The 18,892-nt window shown below is 41.4% G+C and overlaps 1 protein-coding gene across 4 annotated transcripts in view; it reads left to right on the top strand.

The window, feature by feature from the left end:
- The window catches only part of NAV2 (neuron navigator 2), a 362,557-nt gene that overhangs the window by 339,683 nt on the left and 3,982 nt on the right, over positions 1–18,892 (top strand). For all 4 annotated transcript variants that reach the window (XM_050335112.1, XM_050335111.1, XM_050335110.1 and 1 more), the window contains 13 exons: positions 73–218; positions 2,918–3,090; positions 5,320–5,473; positions 5,986–6,145; positions 6,634–6,734; positions 8,353–8,448; positions 8,602–8,770; positions 10,708–10,943; positions 12,166–12,320; positions 12,783–12,854; positions 13,329–13,525; positions 13,710–13,828; positions 18,139–18,342. In XM_050335112.1, the coding sequence (XP_050191069.1) occupies positions 73–218; positions 2,918–3,090; positions 5,320–5,473; positions 5,986–6,145; positions 6,634–6,734; positions 8,353–8,448; positions 8,602–8,770; positions 10,708–10,943; positions 12,166–12,320; positions 12,783–12,854; positions 13,329–13,525; positions 13,710–13,828; positions 18,139–18,342 (1,982 nt within the window). The remainder of the gene's footprint in view (positions 1–72; positions 219–2,917; positions 3,091–5,319; positions 5,474–5,985; positions 6,146–6,633; positions 6,735–8,352; positions 8,449–8,601; positions 8,771–10,707; positions 10,944–12,165; positions 12,321–12,782; positions 12,855–13,328; positions 13,526–13,709; positions 13,829–18,138; positions 18,343–18,892) is intronic.

Genomic DNA, 18,892 nt, shown 5'->3' with positions numbered 1-18,892 from the left:
TCAGGATTGCGTGGCTGATACCACACATCGAATTTCTTACGTGATTTTGGCAACACCTCCGTTCCCGTGCAGGTCCTGGAGCTGCTCAGCCCACAGACCTGCGGATCCGGAGGCAGCACTCCTCGGACAGCGTCTCCAGTATCAACAGTGCCACCAGCCACTCCAGCGTGGGGAGCAACATCGAGAGCGACTCCAAGAAGAAGAAGAGGAAGAACTGGGTGAGTGTGTTTTTAACAGGTGGCATGAGGTTTGCACAGGATTGTCGGAACATGCACAGCGAAATCTTACCTGCCCAGCTCCTCCTTCCTCCCCTCGTGCAACAGGTCGGCTCAAGGGACTATGTGCTGTTTAAATCCTGTGTCAACTCCCTCTTGAAGGCTTAACTGAGTCCTAAGTGATGTACATCCTAGTGTTGACTCTGCATAGGATTGAATTTCAGCTTAACAGCCAAAAGGCCCGTCTTAAATTAGAAATAGCTGTGAAAGATCAATTCTGGCTAAGAGCAACAGAGTGTCCAACCCCTGAAGGAAAATGTGACGTCTGTCATTAAAGTAAAACAAATCCACAAGAAGAGATTGTTATTGCATTTGTTGGATTGGTTGTGGTTTTTTTTTTTCTTTTTGGCTTTCTAATAAGTGAACATACTAAACACTTAAGAGCTCTGTTCTCATCATTACCGTGGAGTTCTATAACAAAAAAATGGCCAATCTGTAAAAATCTATTGTGATGGACATCTCTTTTGCAAGGTTTTGCAATACTTACCTGTCATTTCCCATTTTTTCCTTCTTTGCTCATCATGTACTATGTACAAGGTACCCTGTACTGGAGGAAAGGTACAATATCTTAAACTCCATTTTCAATTAGACCATAACTGCCTTAGTGACCTTGTCTGATTGTAGTTTGGACTGAAGTCCCTAGATCCTTTACTGTAGCCAGTAAAACAACCCACCCCTTTCTTCCCACTGAATTTAAATCTCCCTGGATCTCTTGGGTGTACAGATAAATCTGTATAGATACAAAATGTGGTTAGAGCTGGTGAAAGCTTCATTTGTATTTGCACAGTACCCTCTCAGACATGTTGATTAAAATCCTGAACTGTAAGAAACAGCTTCCTGAGCAGGTCCTTATTTTTATTTCTTTTGTCTCAGTGGTTTCATTCTGGTATTTCGTGGTACTGCCAGCTCCTTCCCAACAGAAGCATTTCCACTCTGCCACTTAAATAACTGGTTGAATGGAAACAACAGCTTCTCCAAATCCTTCCTGTGCTGGGTTGTGCATTAGTTAGAGACTAAATAAAGTGAATTGTTGTAACTATTGAATTTCTAGAAACTCTTGTTTGTGACACAAACCTTTCGTAGTCATTAAGCCTTTATTAAGATAAACACCATTTAAATTTTTGCTTTAGGTCCTATTTTTTGTTATTGTAACCTAGGATATGGTCCTACATCAGCCTACATTTCTCATTCATCAGATAACTGGTTTTTTGGAAGGTTAAGGAAATGTCTCCTTATTATAAAGATAAATAAACAAAGTTTTCATGAAGTAGAAGGAACAGGGCAGTATTTTTATGTTGCTATTAAAAATGAGTACGTCATTGCTGTGAAATGAAGATTGAAAATTAGAACAGTAACTTACTGAGAAGAACACGTGTGTTGAATCTGATTCTCACATTCTTTATTCCACAAGTACTGAGGAAGTTCTCAGTCAGGATCTTTGTGTTATAGATAGAAGCAATGCACCTGTCATTTCAGAGCTGAAACACCAGATTTTCAACATTTCTCTTTGTCTAGTTTAAAAAGAGCTTTCAGCTCATATTAAGCCAACCTGTGTACAACATGTAATTTGCAATAGCCTTTAAAGGTGTTCATAGAATGTCCTGAGTGGGATGGGATCCATGAGACTCATCAAGTCCAAACCCTGATTCCACAAGGGTTTAGCTTTTAGGGCTACCTAAAAAGTTAAACCAAGGCATTGTCCAAAATGCTTCTTGAACACTAACTGTTGAATTGTAACTTTGGGGTAACATCAGTTTAATTACATGAATAATAATCCTGTTTCTTGTGTGGAAAATGGCAGTCACTTTACAAAAGATTGTTTTAGCTGCAGATAGGTAGAGAAGTTACCGCCTTTTCACATGGTGAAATACCTGTTCCTGCAAGCAGGAGTACATTATTGACTTGGCTGTTAGCCAAAGCACTCTTGTCTGAGCTAAGGGGAAAATGTAATTTAAATAGTTAAAAGAGAGTTTGGGTCTGGTGTCTTCCTCAAGCAATGCAAAAAATGTCCGTATGTGGTTTGAAACACCTGGTTTTGGACCGCAGAGGGTTCCAGTTTTAAAGTAACTGTTGGTCTTTGTCGATCATTGGTCGTGTTTGTCTTAGAAATCCAAAACTTCCCTTATCACTGGCTTTATCTGTTAAAACATGTCTTTTTTTCCTTCCCCCACTTCCTTTTGCTTGCACTTCCTCCGGCAGGTCAACGAGGTAAGGAAGATCTACTTTAAGCTACGAGATACAAAGCTAACCCACCCATTTGCATCACTAACCATTTCAGCATCATTAACCTTGGCTGAGCCGTGTGCCAGCACAGCTGCAAGTCGTTACAACAGTCGTTACAACACCGCTGTGAAGCTTGTTGCACTGAACAGAATTTGCTGTCAAATAGTTTTTAAAAAATAGGAAGCATTCGTGTCCACTCCTATTGACCTTATTAATCTCATGAAATAGTTAAAGGGGGAAAAAAAACAAAAAAAGCTTTTTTTTATTTTTCACCTGTCTGAATATGTATGTGAGTATGGCTGTTAGCAATTGGAGTATTTGCATGTTAGAGTTTTTATTCTGTGGTTTGTTTTTTTTTTTTTTTGCCTGGTTTCACTCTTAATGATGTACCTACTGTCGTGGTCTTGGGTTTTTTTCAGCTACGCAGCTCCTTCAAGCAAGCTTTTGGGAAAAAGAAGTCTCCCAAGTCAGCATCTTCTCATTCAGATATTGAGGAGATGACTGACTCCTCACTGCCTTCCTCACCAAAGCTACCACACCACAACACCACTGTTTCGACACCGTTGCTGAGAGCTTCCCATTCCAATTCTCTGTAAGTGATTTTTTTAAATTTTTAATTAGGCATCTTGCTGCGTTGGAGAAGGAGATATATCCTCCTTTTGGAGAGATCCAGTGGTTTTTTTTCCATACTGGCTTGACAGCACATCTCTAGGCCACTGTACAGAAAGGAGCAGAGGCAAAAGGTACCCTGCAGCATCCTGTCCTCTTTGGTTTCTGTGTAAGACTCTGCACATCTGTGTGAGCACTACAAGAGTCAGACAGCTGTGTGCACTGCTAAAAACTGCTGTTCACCATGAGGCCTCAGAAGCAGAAGACATGCTTGGGCCTGTAGGGTGGTCCTGTAGATCAGGGCTGGGCTGTTACCACTGGTCTGTCTCTCTCCCAAGAATCCCTTACGTTATCTCCCGGGGGAGATGTGAGGCTGCGTTTTGGATAAAATCCTTAACCCTGTCACACTAGCAGAAGAATGTGCAAAGAGCACTTCTAGCTACTGCCTATTCTGAGTGTTCTGTAGCCAAAGGAGATTACAGGCAGAGGACAGAAATGTTTAATTTATGTGTTAAGGGAATTAAGGATACGTAAGCTGAGTCCCACCCCAGTACCTTTGTGTCCAGGAAGCCAAAAATCATTGTGTCATTACTGAAATGTAATTTAATATTTCACTGGGGTGCTCTCTCAGCAGAACATACTGAGTATGAAGAGCATTTATAACCAGGGTGACCTTGATGTGCAAAATTAATTGCTTGTCTTGCTGTTAATTAAACAAACCGGGTGCAATCTGGGATTTTGTTTCTCTGTTGTCTAAAGACAGCACGTATTATACTAATCTGCCATGATGAGTTCCCAATTAAGTTGACAACTTCAGATAAAGGAAATCAAACAGCATGGTTTAGTGATACAGGTGAACTGATCTAACAGCTTGTGCTTGATGAAGGGAGGTGATCACTCCTCTTTTCTCCCGTAGTTCCCCAGCCACCTGTGCCTGCTCCTCTCCTTGGCCACCTGTGAAATAAAATTAAACAATTCCCTTACCACACTGTTCTGGTTCTAAACTCACATTTTGGAATGTGCTTGGAAAACTTAGTAAAATGGCTTTTATGTTAATTCTGCCAGCAGTTTTGTCACTTGAGCAGGATAAATAAATACAGAAACTCGTAACGGGCAGTATTGTGAAACATCTAATTACCAGACAGCTTCTGACCTTGCAGAGGTCATCCAGAGCTTCCAGGCTGATTTCAGAACAAATGCATTGGAGTAATTCCCCTTCACTTGTTTTCACATGAAGAGGTGAAAACAACAGCAATAGTTTCCAGCTGTGTAACAGTGATGGAGTGTTGGTAGCAGAAGATAATCCCCTATGATTTTTGTTTTAAAGCTTCTTCAGTCTCTTGAGCCTAACTCAGTGCATTTCTGGTGGCTACAGCAAGTTGTGCTTTAGAGCTCTTAGGCCAGAAGATTGTCAAATCCTATCTGTCGTCAGTCAAAATTCTGTGTGCGGGCACCTCACCTTGGCGTGAGAGCCAAAAGGACAAACGTGAGAAAAAAAGAGTAAATACTGAGTAAATAAAGAGTAAGAACTGAGGGAAGGACAGAGCACAAATAAGACTTGTGTATTTTGGCTTATTGGCCTTTTGGTGGGGAAAATGTCTCTCATTAACCTGATTTAGGGAGAGACGTGTTAAGTGAAATCTCCCTCAAAGCATGCAGCTGTGTAGTTGATCTTTATATAGATACAGTTACAAATGTGCTGAAATGTTACTCACTCAGAAGCTTTTTTTTTTTTTTTTTTTGGTGGAGGAGGGAAGAAAAATGCCACCAAAAATTTTTTAGGCATGAGTTCTTTAAAGGAAGCAGGAATTTACCGTGCTTGAATTGGTGTAGAGTTCCAAAGCCCTCCAGAACAGTTCAGGGAAACCCAGCTGTGCACACCTGGTGAGCTTTAAATCTGTCTGTGAACTCATCAATCTCCAACCAACTGCTGTTAACTGCCTGCACCCCCTTAATTTATTTAGATTTTGGCTTTAGAAGTTTTCCTTTATGGCATCTACCATGAAAAAAATGAAGACTATCCAATAGTGGGTGATTTCCAGAATTCTATTCCAGATGCTGATTAAAGAAAATTAACACTCAGACATATTTATTTCATTAGTCTGTAATGTTTCCGTGATCTGTTTAATATCTGATTTATGGCATCACTGGAGAAGCACCATCAGAAAGGTAAAATGGTCTCACTCAGTGTCTGTTTTTCCACCTCCTCCAGTATTTCTGAGTGCACTGACAGTGAAGCTGAAACAGTCATGCAGTTGAGGAACGAGCTGAGAGACAAGGAGATGAAGCTGACTGATATTCGCCTGGAAGCCCTGAGCTCTGCTCATCAGCTGGACCAGCTTCGGGAGGCCATGAACAGAATGCAGGTAAGAAGGAGCCACCCCAAATCTTGCAGCCTGTGTTGGTGTGGTAAAGTTTGGCCAACCCGCCACGCAGTAAAGAAGGTAAATTTGAAGTTTTGGAACGCTTGCTGAAAGTTTAGCTTTGTGCCAGTGTTAATCCTTGTACCTTCATTAAAAGTCAGCTTGAACTCCTGAATTTTGCTGCCCTTGACTGCAGCTGTTCCAACCCCAAAATGGGGAGGCCGTTTTGTTGACTGTCAGCAAACTCCTAAAATGTTTCCGTGGTCTCTGCCTTAATGTAGTTGCATTTCAGTGTGGAGTGAATCCCCAAGCATTTATGTGTTCTAGGATACTTTGAAAAGTTTCACGGAAGGGACATTGTAATAATTAAAGTCCTTCATTTATTAAAATAAATCGAAACCCTGTGAAAACTGCATTTTTACTAAACCATGACCTATTCCTAAGTCACTTTACGTTGCTGTCTTTTACGCGTGTTTTCGCTGCGCCTTCTTGATGCCTGACTTGTCTTTTTGAAGAGTGAGATTGAAAAATTAAAAGCGGAGAACGACCGGCTGAAATCCGAAAACCACGGCAGCTGCAGCAGGGCCCAGTCTCAGGTTTCCATCTCCTCCTCTCCCAGGCATTCAGTGGGTCTCTCTCAACACAGCCTGAACCTCACGGAGTCAACCAGTCTCGGTGAGTTTAACGAGGAAAGAAGGTGGTGGGCAGGTTTTATCCTGTGTTTGGAAGGCTTGGGTTGATGAGCCGTGGAAAAATGAAGGCAAGAGGATTATTAGCAGTCGAGGTGTGGAGATATGTCACGAGCTGGCACGAAGCCGCCTTTTAAATATCGTCATAGGCCTGCTACGCCCTAGGTGGGAGGTGTCCAATTATGACCTCAGCTGTGAGAAGTCATGTTTAAAGCCACTTAATGGTGCACATTTGCCAGGGGATATATCATAGGAAGGAAAATACAGAGTAACCGACTAATAATTTTCAGTGACCTTCACTTTTTAAGAGCATTATTTGGTTAGGGAAGTCAGTCAGTCAGTCAGCCCGGTTATTTGTGTTTTACCTCAGGGCATGTGAGGCCCAGACGTGTTGTGTTTGACTACAATAAACCAGAGTAGTCTTCATTGTTATTGAGATCCAGCTGTGAAGCTGTTGATGTTTCCTGTTCGCAGACATGCTGTTAGATGACACTGGAGATGGCTCTGCCCGGAAAGAAGGAGGCAGGCACGTCAAAATAGTCGTCAACTTTCAGGACGAAATGAAGTGGAAGGAGGTGAGTTGTGTTTCATCACCAGCTTTGAGACACCAGTGAATGCAGATTTTCAGAGGTGGTAATGTCACAATTTGAGCCTTTCAGTAGTAACTCTATAAATAAGGCCAACTCTTTTGGTGTCAGGGAGGTCGGGAGACCAGTGTGTGCCTTGGGATAGCATCTGTTTAAGACTGGCATCTTAGAAGCTGCACAAAGCTTGTAAAAGGTCATCCAGCTCCAACCCTCCTGCCACAGGCAGGGACACCTTCCATTAGACCAGGTTGCTCCAAGCTCCATCCAACCTGGCCTTGGACACTTCCAGGGATGGAGCAGCCACAGCTTCTCTGGGCAACCTGAGAGCGGAAAGCAAAACTCCTGGGCCGTACTGTTAAACTTAATACAATTTTAACTAATAATGAAAGTGATGCAATGTGTGGATAGAAGGTGCACTGAAATGCTGGAAGCACCAATCTTCTAGAGGAACTTGGCAAATCCAAGCTGGGAGATCTATGCCTTATCATTCTAGTTCAAGCTGTCCTCTCTGGTACAAGTAATCTGTTTTGAATGACGCCTTTCAGATGTTTTACATTCACAAGTAATTGGAAGAATCCTAAATACCCAAATAAATTTCAAATATTGTGAAATTGCAGCCTGTCTCATGTACATGCATGAATGTACTGCATGGTCTTTGCCAAGCAATGACCTTGCCATAACACACTTTTAAGTACCTGTGTAAGTGTATTTAAAAAATAACTTCATGTCTTTAAGGGGGGTGGGAGGAACAAAAATTTGAATAATTGGAAATAAAATGGACTCAGCAAATCTTCCCATTACATACCAGTTATGCATTAGTCATTACAGCCCTGGATAAGCAAATCAGCAGTGAAACTGGACTGGTAGTTCTATTGGACTTCACTGTGCTCAGAGTGAGTTAAGTTACTATGTGGAAATGGTTCTTCACATTTTAGTTACACTTCAAGTGAAAGAAATCAGCTTTTCTTCAAATAACAGTGAGTTGTAGAAGAATAGAAAAATTATATTTGTTCTGATTTTATTATCTACCTTAGAAATCAGTTACACACTTATCAAAATGCTGTGGTACCTCAAACATAACACAGAAGTTGTTACATATAAATATAACTTTTTCTCTATTGCTACTTATACATATAACCATGTATAATTCATATATGTATATATATATTATGTATTTAAATTTCTATGCCCACGGGAGCATATCTAGAAATACATAGGATAAACTTTGGGACTGTAACATCTTTGATTGTGAAGTCATGGAAAAATGAACTTGACATCTACTTTTCTGTCTAGAATACTCCTAGGAGTCTTTCTGTCTTTTTGCTAATCTGTAATCCTCCCAGAGGTTTTTGAATTGTTCATGGACTGATTAACAAATACCTTTTACTTAACATCAGAGCCACTTGAGCATCCTTTAGATTTCTGACTTCAACACTGGGGGAAATGTTTAGTGTACGAAAAGGGCTTCATATGGCTTTCAGAATTCACCATACAGAGTACTAAAGATGCACCATTATTTAAAAATAAAGCAGGGAGGGGATGGGGAAGCCAGCATTTTAGTGACATTCAACATCCATGTCTGATGCAGTTATTTCTGTGCCTTTAGGATTCGAGGCCTCGCACCTTCCTCATAGGCTGCATTGGAGTCAGTGGCAAGACCAAGTGGGATGTCCTGGATGGGGTTGTGAGACGGCTGTTTAAGGTCAGTGAGCACAGTTTGCTGTGAGCCCCACTTCTCCTGTTATTAGATTTTGTTACTGTATTTAACTTGCTGTGATAAGTACTGGTATGGCACAGAAGCAGCTCACAGGGATTTCAGTGCTGCCTAAATTCCCGTGGCCCTTTCTCACCCCAGGAGTACATCATCCACGTGGATCCCGTGAGCCAGCTGGGACTGAACTCAGACAGCGTCCTGGGCTACAGCATTGGAGAAATCAAACGCACTAACAGTGCAGAGACCCCTGAGCTGCTGCCCTGTGGCTACCTGGTTGGAGAAAACAACACTATTTCAGTTACCATCAAAGGTAATTACACCTGACTGACTGCTGGAGTTCTCACTGAACTTTTACCAAGGCTTGCTGTGTCAAGAAACTCAGAGCAGTAGAAACTTTTTATTGTGCTGCTTTTTTCCTGTTCCTACCTTTTACTTACTTCCTATCTATTTGATGAAGACAGCACTAAGTCTATAATTTCAGCAGGTTTTCAACCTGTAGCAGTAGGAATGATTACAAACACGGCAGCTTCCCCACAGAATGTTGAGCTGATGCTGCCTGGAGTTGTCCTGGAGAAGATATCTCACACCACAAGGGATGTAGTGGAGCTGTTTGAGCAGCAAAGTACCTTCCAAATGAATTAAGCCTCAATATTTCATTACCTCTATGTAACGCCTGTAGTTGTTATTTCCTTCATGCAAAGTGGAAAAAAAAAAACCACCTTGATTTACTTCCTTGATTGGTCTCACCCAAGAGTCCCTCCTTAGGCAGCAAGAAGGAAGGATCCCAAAGTTCATGGGACATAAACTGTAAAAAATCTGTGTTTTTCCAAAACGTCTGGTTTTCAGAATTCCCATCGGTTTCGTTCTCTAATACTAATAAAAATTCAATACTTGTATTTCTCGTTTGGTTTCTCTGGGAACCATTTTTTATGAAAACTGATACTGTGAAACTAAGTTTAAGGGGAAAACCCTCAACTGCTGCATTTTGAACATCAGTTTGCTCAAAGTTACACCAGTGAAATCTCAGGCACAGATCTGTGTACAAATTGAGATCATTGCCAAACATTCCACAGATCAACTTCGAAATTTGACCGTGCCATTTGACTGAAGGCAGTTTGATTTTTGAATATTGGTGTAAAAAAAACAGTTGCCTTAGGTAGTAAATCTGTGGGCAGGAAGACAATATGACCCATGAAATACCTCAATTTGTGGAGGCTTGACACGAACCCAGGATATTCTGCTTACATAAAATGCGTTGTCCAATCATAAATCCTCATTGAAATATTGCTTAAGGTGTAGCTGTGGCTGTAAAGCTGCAATTTGAGCTTATATTTAACTTGCATCGGCTTGACTTGTGCCTTGAAGGCTCATATGTGATAACAGTTTTCAATAAAATAGAAATGTATTTAATCAATTTATGGAAAATCACTTACATATACCTTTGACATATGAAGCTGCCTATATAAATATTTAATATTCTGAGTAACCACTGAGGTGCAAACATTTCTCTGGGTGATCTGCCAACTTCCCTTCCTGCTGTTTGTTTTGAAGCACTGTGTATTTTCCCTGAGCCAATTCTGCCTAAAGTGACTGCTGACATGGCACAAATGCTTATCAGTAGGAGCTTTCTGTTAGAAGAGATAACTATCAGCATACAGAGAAGGAGTTTAATTACGAGCATTTGGGAAAGTAGGGGGAGTTGATGATAGGGGTTTGGTTTTTTTTTTTTTTTGTCTACTGATCCAAAAGTAAACAGGTACATTCTGGATGAAGGCATGGTGAAATGCTGTCAAATGGATGGTTTGGGCATGAAAAGTGTGGCAGCTTTCAAAGGGCCTCGGGGATGCAACTGAGTACTTAGAAAAGCTGAAGGAGGAGGATCCAGACTAAGCCCACAGGTCACTTCTGCACTTGTTTTACCAGCTTTTTGTGTTCCTCTCTCAGCCACGAGGGATACCAGAGTGGGGAAGGGGTTTATCTCTGGAGTGAGAAACTGCTTTATCAGGTCCAATCTACATCTGCTGCACATAAGTGTTATTTTGGGTGTTTCTCCTGCTATTATTTGGCTCAGGTACATTCACAAAGTCTTGATCTGTTCAAACTCCACTAACAGGGTTGCTTTGCAGCATTACAACTACTTAGTAAAACAAAAAACAAAACAAACCAAAACCCCAAACTTCTAAAAATGTGGGTAATTTGAGTAAAAACTTGGAATGCCTCTAGATGAGGGATCTTTTTCTGTTGCAGGTATCTGCGAGAACAGTCTGGACGGTCTGGTGTTTGAATCCCTGATCCCAAAGCCCATCCTGCAGCGTTATGTCTCTCTCCTGATGGAACACAGGCGGATTATCTTGTCTGGCCCCAGTGGCACTGGGAAAACGTACCTGGCAAACCGCCTGTCTGAGTACATGGTCCTCAGAGAGGGCAGGGAGCTGGCTGATGGCATCATTGCAACCTTCAATGTGGACCATAAGTCCAGTAAGGTGAGGACACAGAAACCATCATTGCACAGCACCAAATGTCCGAAACGAGAGACTCCTCCTCTATCAATCCATCAGAAACTCATTTTGGACTTGCCTTTCTTTTTAAAGCACTGTGTTGATCTTGAAGGAAATAATAAGTTTAAAGTTTTCAGAACTCCGTATTCTCCTGATTATGGGCCTGGAGTAGCAGGCTCCCAGGTATTTAAACACCTAAGGGTGTCACGGTTTTCAAGTGGTTAGGAGCCTGAGAATTGCCCAGGAAGTTAAACACCTGCATGAAATTCCCAGAGACTTAAGCAATCCCTCTTGCACGTGGGCATTTTTCCCAAGACTCTCAAATGCATCTCTAGGCTGTCAAGAGTTTCTGCAGCTGCAAGTATCAGCAGTTGTAATCGTGTGCTGGGTTTGGAGGGACTGTTGCCCAGGCACATTCCTCTGCTGGTAAGGCACGTCTCTGCTTTTTTATGTGCTGCTGGTTTTGCTGAATATACTTCCAGTGATCATCTAGATTAAAAGGGAAAAAAAAATCATCCAAACAAAACAAAAACAACTGTGCATTTGATGGCCTTAGGCATATTTTCCTCTGGAGGAAAAGGGTGGTTGAAATTGTGGTTGTAAGCCACTGGTGTGATTTGAGACACGCTTTAAAGCTGCTGAGAGCATTTCGACCACACCACAGCCACCCATCAGCAGCCCCGAACGCTCATCCTCTTTCACAGCTTTACTGAAGACATCTGAATTCGGCCTCTGACGAGAGATACTTTGTTCCAGATTAATTTTATTGCCTGTATTTAGATAGAAACACAAGTGCAAGATGATCCAACAAATGTAGCTGGAATGCAGTTTGGTTTGGTGCAGAGAGAGTTGAGCGAGCTCCTGAAAAGAAAGAAGAATGTATTTCAAGACCTCTTAGGTCTGAGATTAGGAAAGCATGAAAGAAAAGCACAAACCAAACAACAAAATCTTACCCCCTTTTAAGCCCTTATCTCACACAGGATTTCTGTTTACAGTCTTTGAATCTTTAGCCATAACCTGCAAAAGAGAAGGAAAACCCTATCTTGCGTTGTCTCGTGGAAAATGTCTGATTTGTAAGATGTCAGGCTCTTTTGCTTTAGTTTTTATTGCAAATTAAATCCTTAATTGGATTTTCGAGGAATATGATGAAAATTCTCTTTTCTTTATTTTTTTTCTTTTTCTTCTTTCCTTTTTATCTGCTTTGCAGGAGCTCCGCCAATACCTGTCCAACCTGGCAGACCAGTGTAACAGTGAAAATAACGCTGTGGATATGCCTCTTGTAATCATTTTGGATAACCTGCATCATGTTAGCTCCCTAGGAGAGATCTTTAATGGACTTCTAAACTGCAAGTACCACAAATGGTAAGGAAATACCGGAATAACTTTGCAAATGCTAACACTGCACTCAGGGCACAAGATGTGATGACATAACTAAAGCCTAGATGAATGTGGGCTCAAATGGGCAGACTGTCCATATTATGGACAGTTGCTTCAGAGGGGTCTTTCTCCTTAATAAAATGATCCATTTTTCTGAAATCAGTAATAAAAAAGCATTGGAGGGTTTGAGGGATTTGCATTCACTTCATGATGTAGATCTTAAGTAGTAAAACCCCATTTGTAGTGAAAGGCCCTCTTTTGAGGTTTCTGGTTTGCTTTCAGAATTTGCTCTTCTCAGAAGTCAAGAGTTTAAAGTTACAAGTAACTACAAAACATTCTTTGACAGAGGAGATTTGAATTACCTTTTTTAATGTAAGGGTTTCACTAAAACCTTATTTTTTAAAATTTACAAGTTTGATTTGCTTGATTTTTTTTTTCCCCTAATAGTCCATATATTATTGGCACGATGAACCAAGCCACCTCTTCAACACCTAATCTTCAACTTCACCATAATTTCAGGTACTGTTTATTCATGTTTCTCGTTTATGTTTGTGGGCTGGTGAAGGAGTAATGGCTACTGAGTCATCTGAAGTTGTTCTTATCAGCTGAAATAGCAAACTGAGAGAGAAATACCATTTGCTCCCAGCTGCTGTCCCAGCATGTGCAGCTTAGTTATGGTGCTGCCATTAAAGTCACTGGGCTCACAAAAACTTTACTTTTCAGAGGATTGTTAAGGTATTTGATCCTCTACCATCTTTTCAGTAAGACAATATTTAGACAATGCAGATTAACGAGAAATTAATGCAAAGCACAGTAAAAATTGGTTCATCTGGTGACCTATTCCCAAATACTTTCTGCTTGAAAAAATATGAGTGGAGTAACCCGTTTTGATCCTGATAATCATCTGGAAATAAGAAGTGAGTTTTAGTCCAGAATAGTTAAATTCAGTAGCATGAAAGAGAAATAATGGCCATTTCTGCTGTTCTGCCTTAGATGGGTGCTATGTGCAAACCACACTGAGCCAGTCAAAGGCTTCCTCGGCCGTTTCCTGAGGAGAAAACTAATTGAAACAGAGATCAGTGGCAGGATGAGGAATGCAGAGCTGGTTAAAATTATTGATTGGATCCCCAAGGTCTGGCAACATCTGAACAAATTCTTGGAGGCTCACAGCTCCTCTGATGTTACTATTGGTAAGCACTCTGTCCTTATGCCCAGGCATATGTAAATATATGTATTTTATTTCCTTTGTATACTTCCTTGTGCTATGTCAGTTAAAAAGGTTTCTTTAAAACTCTACTTTTAGATGTTATAGATCCTATTTTGATGCCTATCCTGACTGTAATTTGAGTGCAATATCTGAATTTCCCTCTCCAGGTCCACGGCTCTTCCTCTCCTGTCCAATAGATGTAGATGGTTCTAGAGTCTGGTTTACTGACCTGTGGAACTACTCCATCATTCCATACCTTCTGGAAGCAGTTAGAGAAGGGCTACAGGTGAGCAGGCAAAAGTGAAAAATCACAGCTCTAGATTGGTATCTCTATTCAAAAGGCAACAAAATCCAGTAACAGCAACATTTTCTGTAGATCTGAGTTTGCACGTTGAATACCTGCATGTCTATGAAAATGTAACAAAATTGTCAATAATTTCAGGCAGAATTAGTCTCTTAAACACTTTTGAAACAGAAGTGGAAGAAGTGATTAGATGCCAAGCTACTGATGTTTTCAGTGGGGGGAGTTGGACACAGGCAGATGTCTTTCAATACTGCGTTCCAGAAGCACACCTTAAAATTGGTCTGTGCAGCTGAAAAATATGCTTGTGGTCATTGACTCTGTTATGCAGGATTTTCCTTTGTAAATCGAATCTTTCAACGTGGGAACAAAGCTGTGTGTGGAGAGAAAGTATTCATGAGTGCCAGGATCAGTATCAGTGACATTTTGATTACTTCTCAGTGTACAGGATGATTTTTTTTAAAGTAGATTCCTTCCATAATTCTTTCAGAGGCTGCAGTGAAATCATCATTGATTGCCTGTGCTTAATAACTGATTCATACTCCAGCCATTTGGATGGGTTTAAGCATTGCCAAGCAATTCTTGGTGTCTGTATGGCTATAAAGCTGTTGGGATAAGCAGGAGGGATCAGCAGAGGATTGCTATGGACTTGCCATGAAAATAGGTGGGGAAAAAAGGGCTTTTTATTCTTCAGTTCTCTGTTCATAGATTAGGCACAGCAGCACTGAATTTATCAAATCACCAGTAAGTTCTGGGCATTCCGTGGATGAAAGCTAAATGTGGAATCACACACACAAAATAAAAAGGTGCATCCCAGTGAGAGTCCAGGAGACTGGAAAAGGGCTGAAGGTGGATGGAGAGTAGGAAATTATGGCAGTGCATTGGGAGCTTGTGTTTTGGTAAGATGGCAAATGCCATTTTGAGGGCATAAGCTGCAATTACATCAGATAGCAGTAGGAAGTAATACTTCTACGTGTAAAAAGATAGATTAAACTTATTAGAAAGATAAAACTGAAAAGGGTTTAAAAAAAAAGAGCAATAGCTCTCATTCAGATACAGGAAGCGTTATTCAGTGAGAGAGATAAGAAGCTCAGACTATTCAGATTATTCAGGATTAAAGTGAGATATTACTTGATCTACTCTTCCGCTTTTAGTCTTGCGGGAAAAAAAGTCTAGTGGATGTCTTGACAAGTTTGGACTAGAGAAATTCAAACTATAAGCAGGACATGCTATGTTGCTAGTAAGAATAACTCACAGTTCTGAAATTTTACTTAGAGGAGCAGTAGATTCTCCACCACGTATGTCTCTGTGTCTGAAGTCTTTTTGAAATGTGCAGTAGCCCCCAAGTGTGAGCTCCAGGGAGAGGCAGTTGTGTCAAATGGTTCCTTCATGTTTGTGCAGAGTAATTCTCTCCATTCTACAACTGCTTAGGGCTCGCTGGTGCAGGGTTTGTAAGGATGCCTTGCCATTAAGATATGTTAAGAAAAAAAAAGAAGTGTAAAATGGTTAAAACACTGGGAATTTGTTTTGATTTGCTTGTTGGTTAATTTCTTTGCTATCCAATCCCCTTTACTGGGGTTAAGATCTTGCCTGCATGGGAATACTTGGCAGAGAGTGCAGAATTCATGAAGGTGCACCAATCTGAGCACTTGAAGAAGAACTGAAAAAGAAAGGAGGAGAAAACTTTACCTTTTCCTGTTAACAACCACCTTGGGCTTCATTTCTATACAGTAGGGATTTATAGGTGTTTACACAGACAGAGAGGAGACAACTTTGTCATAGAAAACTGAGTTTTTACTAATGGCTTCTTACAAATCTATGAAATACACAATTTCTTCAAGTTTTGGTTAAAATTTGGGCAAACTGTGATGGCCATTCGAAATTTGTCTGTGCCTGGAGATCTCATTTCTTTGGGGACAGTTGTGGCAGGCTCTTTAGACATGAGGAAAACGATAGGTCCTGGAGTACAGAACACAGGTGGGAAGTTTGCTACGAATAGAACAGGAGAACTGTTTTACGTAAAACTTCCCATAAAGGAAGGTAATGGGAATCAGTAATCTTTTCAACAAGAGAGAGGACAGCAGGTAACTTTGTTTCCTTTTGAAATGGAGAAAACTGATACCCACAGCCATACACAGACTCCTTGTTCTGTGTTTTGAAGCATATCACTCATCAGTACATGTAGAAAGCCTTGAAAATTTAGTAATGGATATGAAGAGAGAGAGAACAATTGATAAAAACACCTTTTTGCTTGCTTCTTTTGCCCAGTATCTTCATCACTCCTTAGTTTTTCTGAATGGCTTTTGTTCCAGGTGTAAGGATTTCAGTTTCTCACTTTGTGCTTTAGATTCTTTGTGCACTTCAGTCCCGTTTCCCCAAGTCGCACCAATTCATCTCCAGTTAAATAATTTGTGTTTTGTTTAGTCAGTGGATAAGAATGCACTTTAGTACTTGAAGAGTGGCCAGAGTGGTGCTAATTAGCAAGCTAATACTGGAAATGTGGATTTCATTTGGGGCTGTTTTCCATTCCCCACACCCACAGAGGGCTCCTCTGAGAACACATCTTCTCTCCTGAAGTTGCCTGCCAGAAGGGAAAGGTGGACTGCTAAAGTTCACTGTCATCTCTGTGGATCTACACTGAGCTATTTTTATATTTTTGTTTCTCATTTAGAGAATCATTTTGGATCAAATACAAGCAAGCCAAGTGGATCCTTACAATAATTGCTCCCATTGGAGCTGAGTTGTTTTGTTCTTCAAAACAGGGATGTGCAAATTAGAAGGTTGTATAAAACCCGAGTTCTTCCTGCCTGGTGTGTTGATGCAGAATGCAGCACCAGGAGAAAGAGGACCCAGAGTCCCTGTGGCTTCCTGCCACCCTCACTCATACTCCAGTTGTTTTTCTTTGATGCTTTGTGAAGGAACCTGTTCCATCCTTGTCCCATGAATTGCTCCCTGGAAAACAGGCCAGTGAGAGGGATGGACAGACCTGGTTGCCACGGAAGGGAATAGTGAGTCTGTCAGTCTCCCATCTGCTGAAGATGTGTGATGATTTCATATATTAAAATGGTAATTTTACTGACTAGCCACCTTTCAGAAACTAACTAGAATCCACACAGACCTTTGAGGGAGAAAAGACACGTGAAAAATCTAAAATCCTTGCCACTTACCAAATGACATGTATTGCTGTAAATTTGAGAACAAGATTAAAATAGGAAATCTGGTTTACCGCATCTTGAAGACATTACGCTGGGAAAATAATACAGTAGAGCTCGAGGATGAAGAGTTTGGGCTGTGGGATAGGCTGTGTTTCACATTACCTAGCACCATCTGCTGGCACCTCTGCTCAGGCTGGGACGGCTCCTTCCTGCTTCACAACACGGCAGATGTTGGTGTTCAGGGCAATTTAATGCTTTGTGCATAAACTCAGAAATGTACCCAGAAGAAACAGCGCTGAGGAAAGTGAGATAGTCTTAGATTCAACAGAGAGCTGATGGATTTCTCTGCCAGACTGCTGCTTTTCCCCCTCTGCAGGGGGAGAAACCAAAAGGACAGTTCTCCGAGTTCAAGTGACAAAATGTCAGTGATGAACTCAGGGTGTTGGTGGGGAAATTTAGAAAGTGAAAATAAACATTTAAAGTCCAATTGAAGTTGTATTTATGCTTTTGAAAGTCACGAGGCATTAAAATGAACGTATTGTGTAATTAAGGCAAGTGGAATATAACAAGGAGAATATGCTGGGATTCAGTAACACAGTCTGTTCAACAGAGAAAAGACTTTTGAAGCAAGCTTTCTTATTTAGGGACGTGAGCACAGACAGATACTGCTGGTGCTTTTTCTTGGTTGAAAATGAAAAAATTCCGACTTGAAAACCTTATGCCTTGACATCCACCATTATTGCCTGATGACAGATCTCACATTCCCCCTCCACAATTCCCTGGACACAGTTTTCACCGACAGTGAGCACAGCTGCTGGTGTGATCTGGGTGTCAGCATTGATGGCTTCTTTTGTGTTCTGGCGTTGTTTAAGTTGACTTTATTAGGTGAGGTTATTTTCAGGTCTCCCTCCCTTCAGCTGGTGCCACAAGAAGGGCACTGCGGTCTCAGAGGTGGTGAAAAGCTTTCAAATCAAGCAGCTTTGTGTGCCATGGGGGGTAAGGTGAAATCTCACTCTCAGCCCTGCCTGCAAGTGTTTCCTGCGATCCAAGAAGCACAGCTTGGTCGTTTCGGTGAGCTGTCCACCGAATGAAATGGTTGACTGATAGGAATGTTTTACCTGGTGTTCTGTGCTCTTTCAGTTGTATGGGAGGAGAGCACCCTGGGAGGATCCTGCCAAGTGGGTCATGGACACCTACCCCTGGGCAGCCACACCACAGCACCACGAGTGGCCTCCTCTGCTCCAGCTGCGGCCTGAAGACGTGGGCTTTGATGGATACTCCGTGTCCCGGGAAGGCTCAACCAGCAAACAGGTTCCAGTGAGCGACGCTGAAGGAGATCCTCTGGTAAGCTCCCACTTCTGAAATCAGCAGAACCATTTTGTTTCCCTTGTTTCTAGGGATTAGAAACAGGAATAAAGCAGTGAAAGCACAGCTGAAGGGAGATTGTGAGTTTTAGAAGGAGAAGATAACGCTGCAGGGGAAGTCATCAACTCAGCTTGGGGAACGCAGTTGCACAGAAAGCCCGTGCAGTTCTGCAAGGAAATGAAGATGCTTTGCAAACTGAATGCCCTGGAGCTGTTCTGTTGGGGTATATGTTTTTCTGCACGGTTGGAAGGATGGAATGTGTGTTACAGTTCTTAGCAGCTCCTGTATACATACACAAATATCGAGCCAGGTATTAGGACGTTCAGATTTGCCTCTTGACTGATCTGTAGGTATTTCCATGAGTCAAAGGAAGAGAGGGGTAGGATGCTTCAGAATCCTGTTGCATACAGCTGTAAACTAATCCCTTCAGTCTTCTCATTTTCATGTTTACTGGAAAAGCATATGTTTTATCAATGTCTTGGGTGCTGCTATGATTTACAGCTAATTCTGAGTCTCAGTATTAATTACC

This window comes from Myiozetetes cayanensis, unplaced genomic scaffold, assembly GCF_022539395.1.
Source record: "Myiozetetes cayanensis isolate MyiCay16 unplaced genomic scaffold, myiCay2020 scf6-25, whole genome shotgun sequence".
Taxonomy (NCBI): Eukaryota; Metazoa; Chordata; class Aves; order Passeriformes; family Tyrannidae; genus Myiozetetes; species Myiozetetes cayanensis.
Note: the sequence above shows the minus strand (reverse complement) of the source record. Positions and strands in the feature narration are given on the sequence as shown.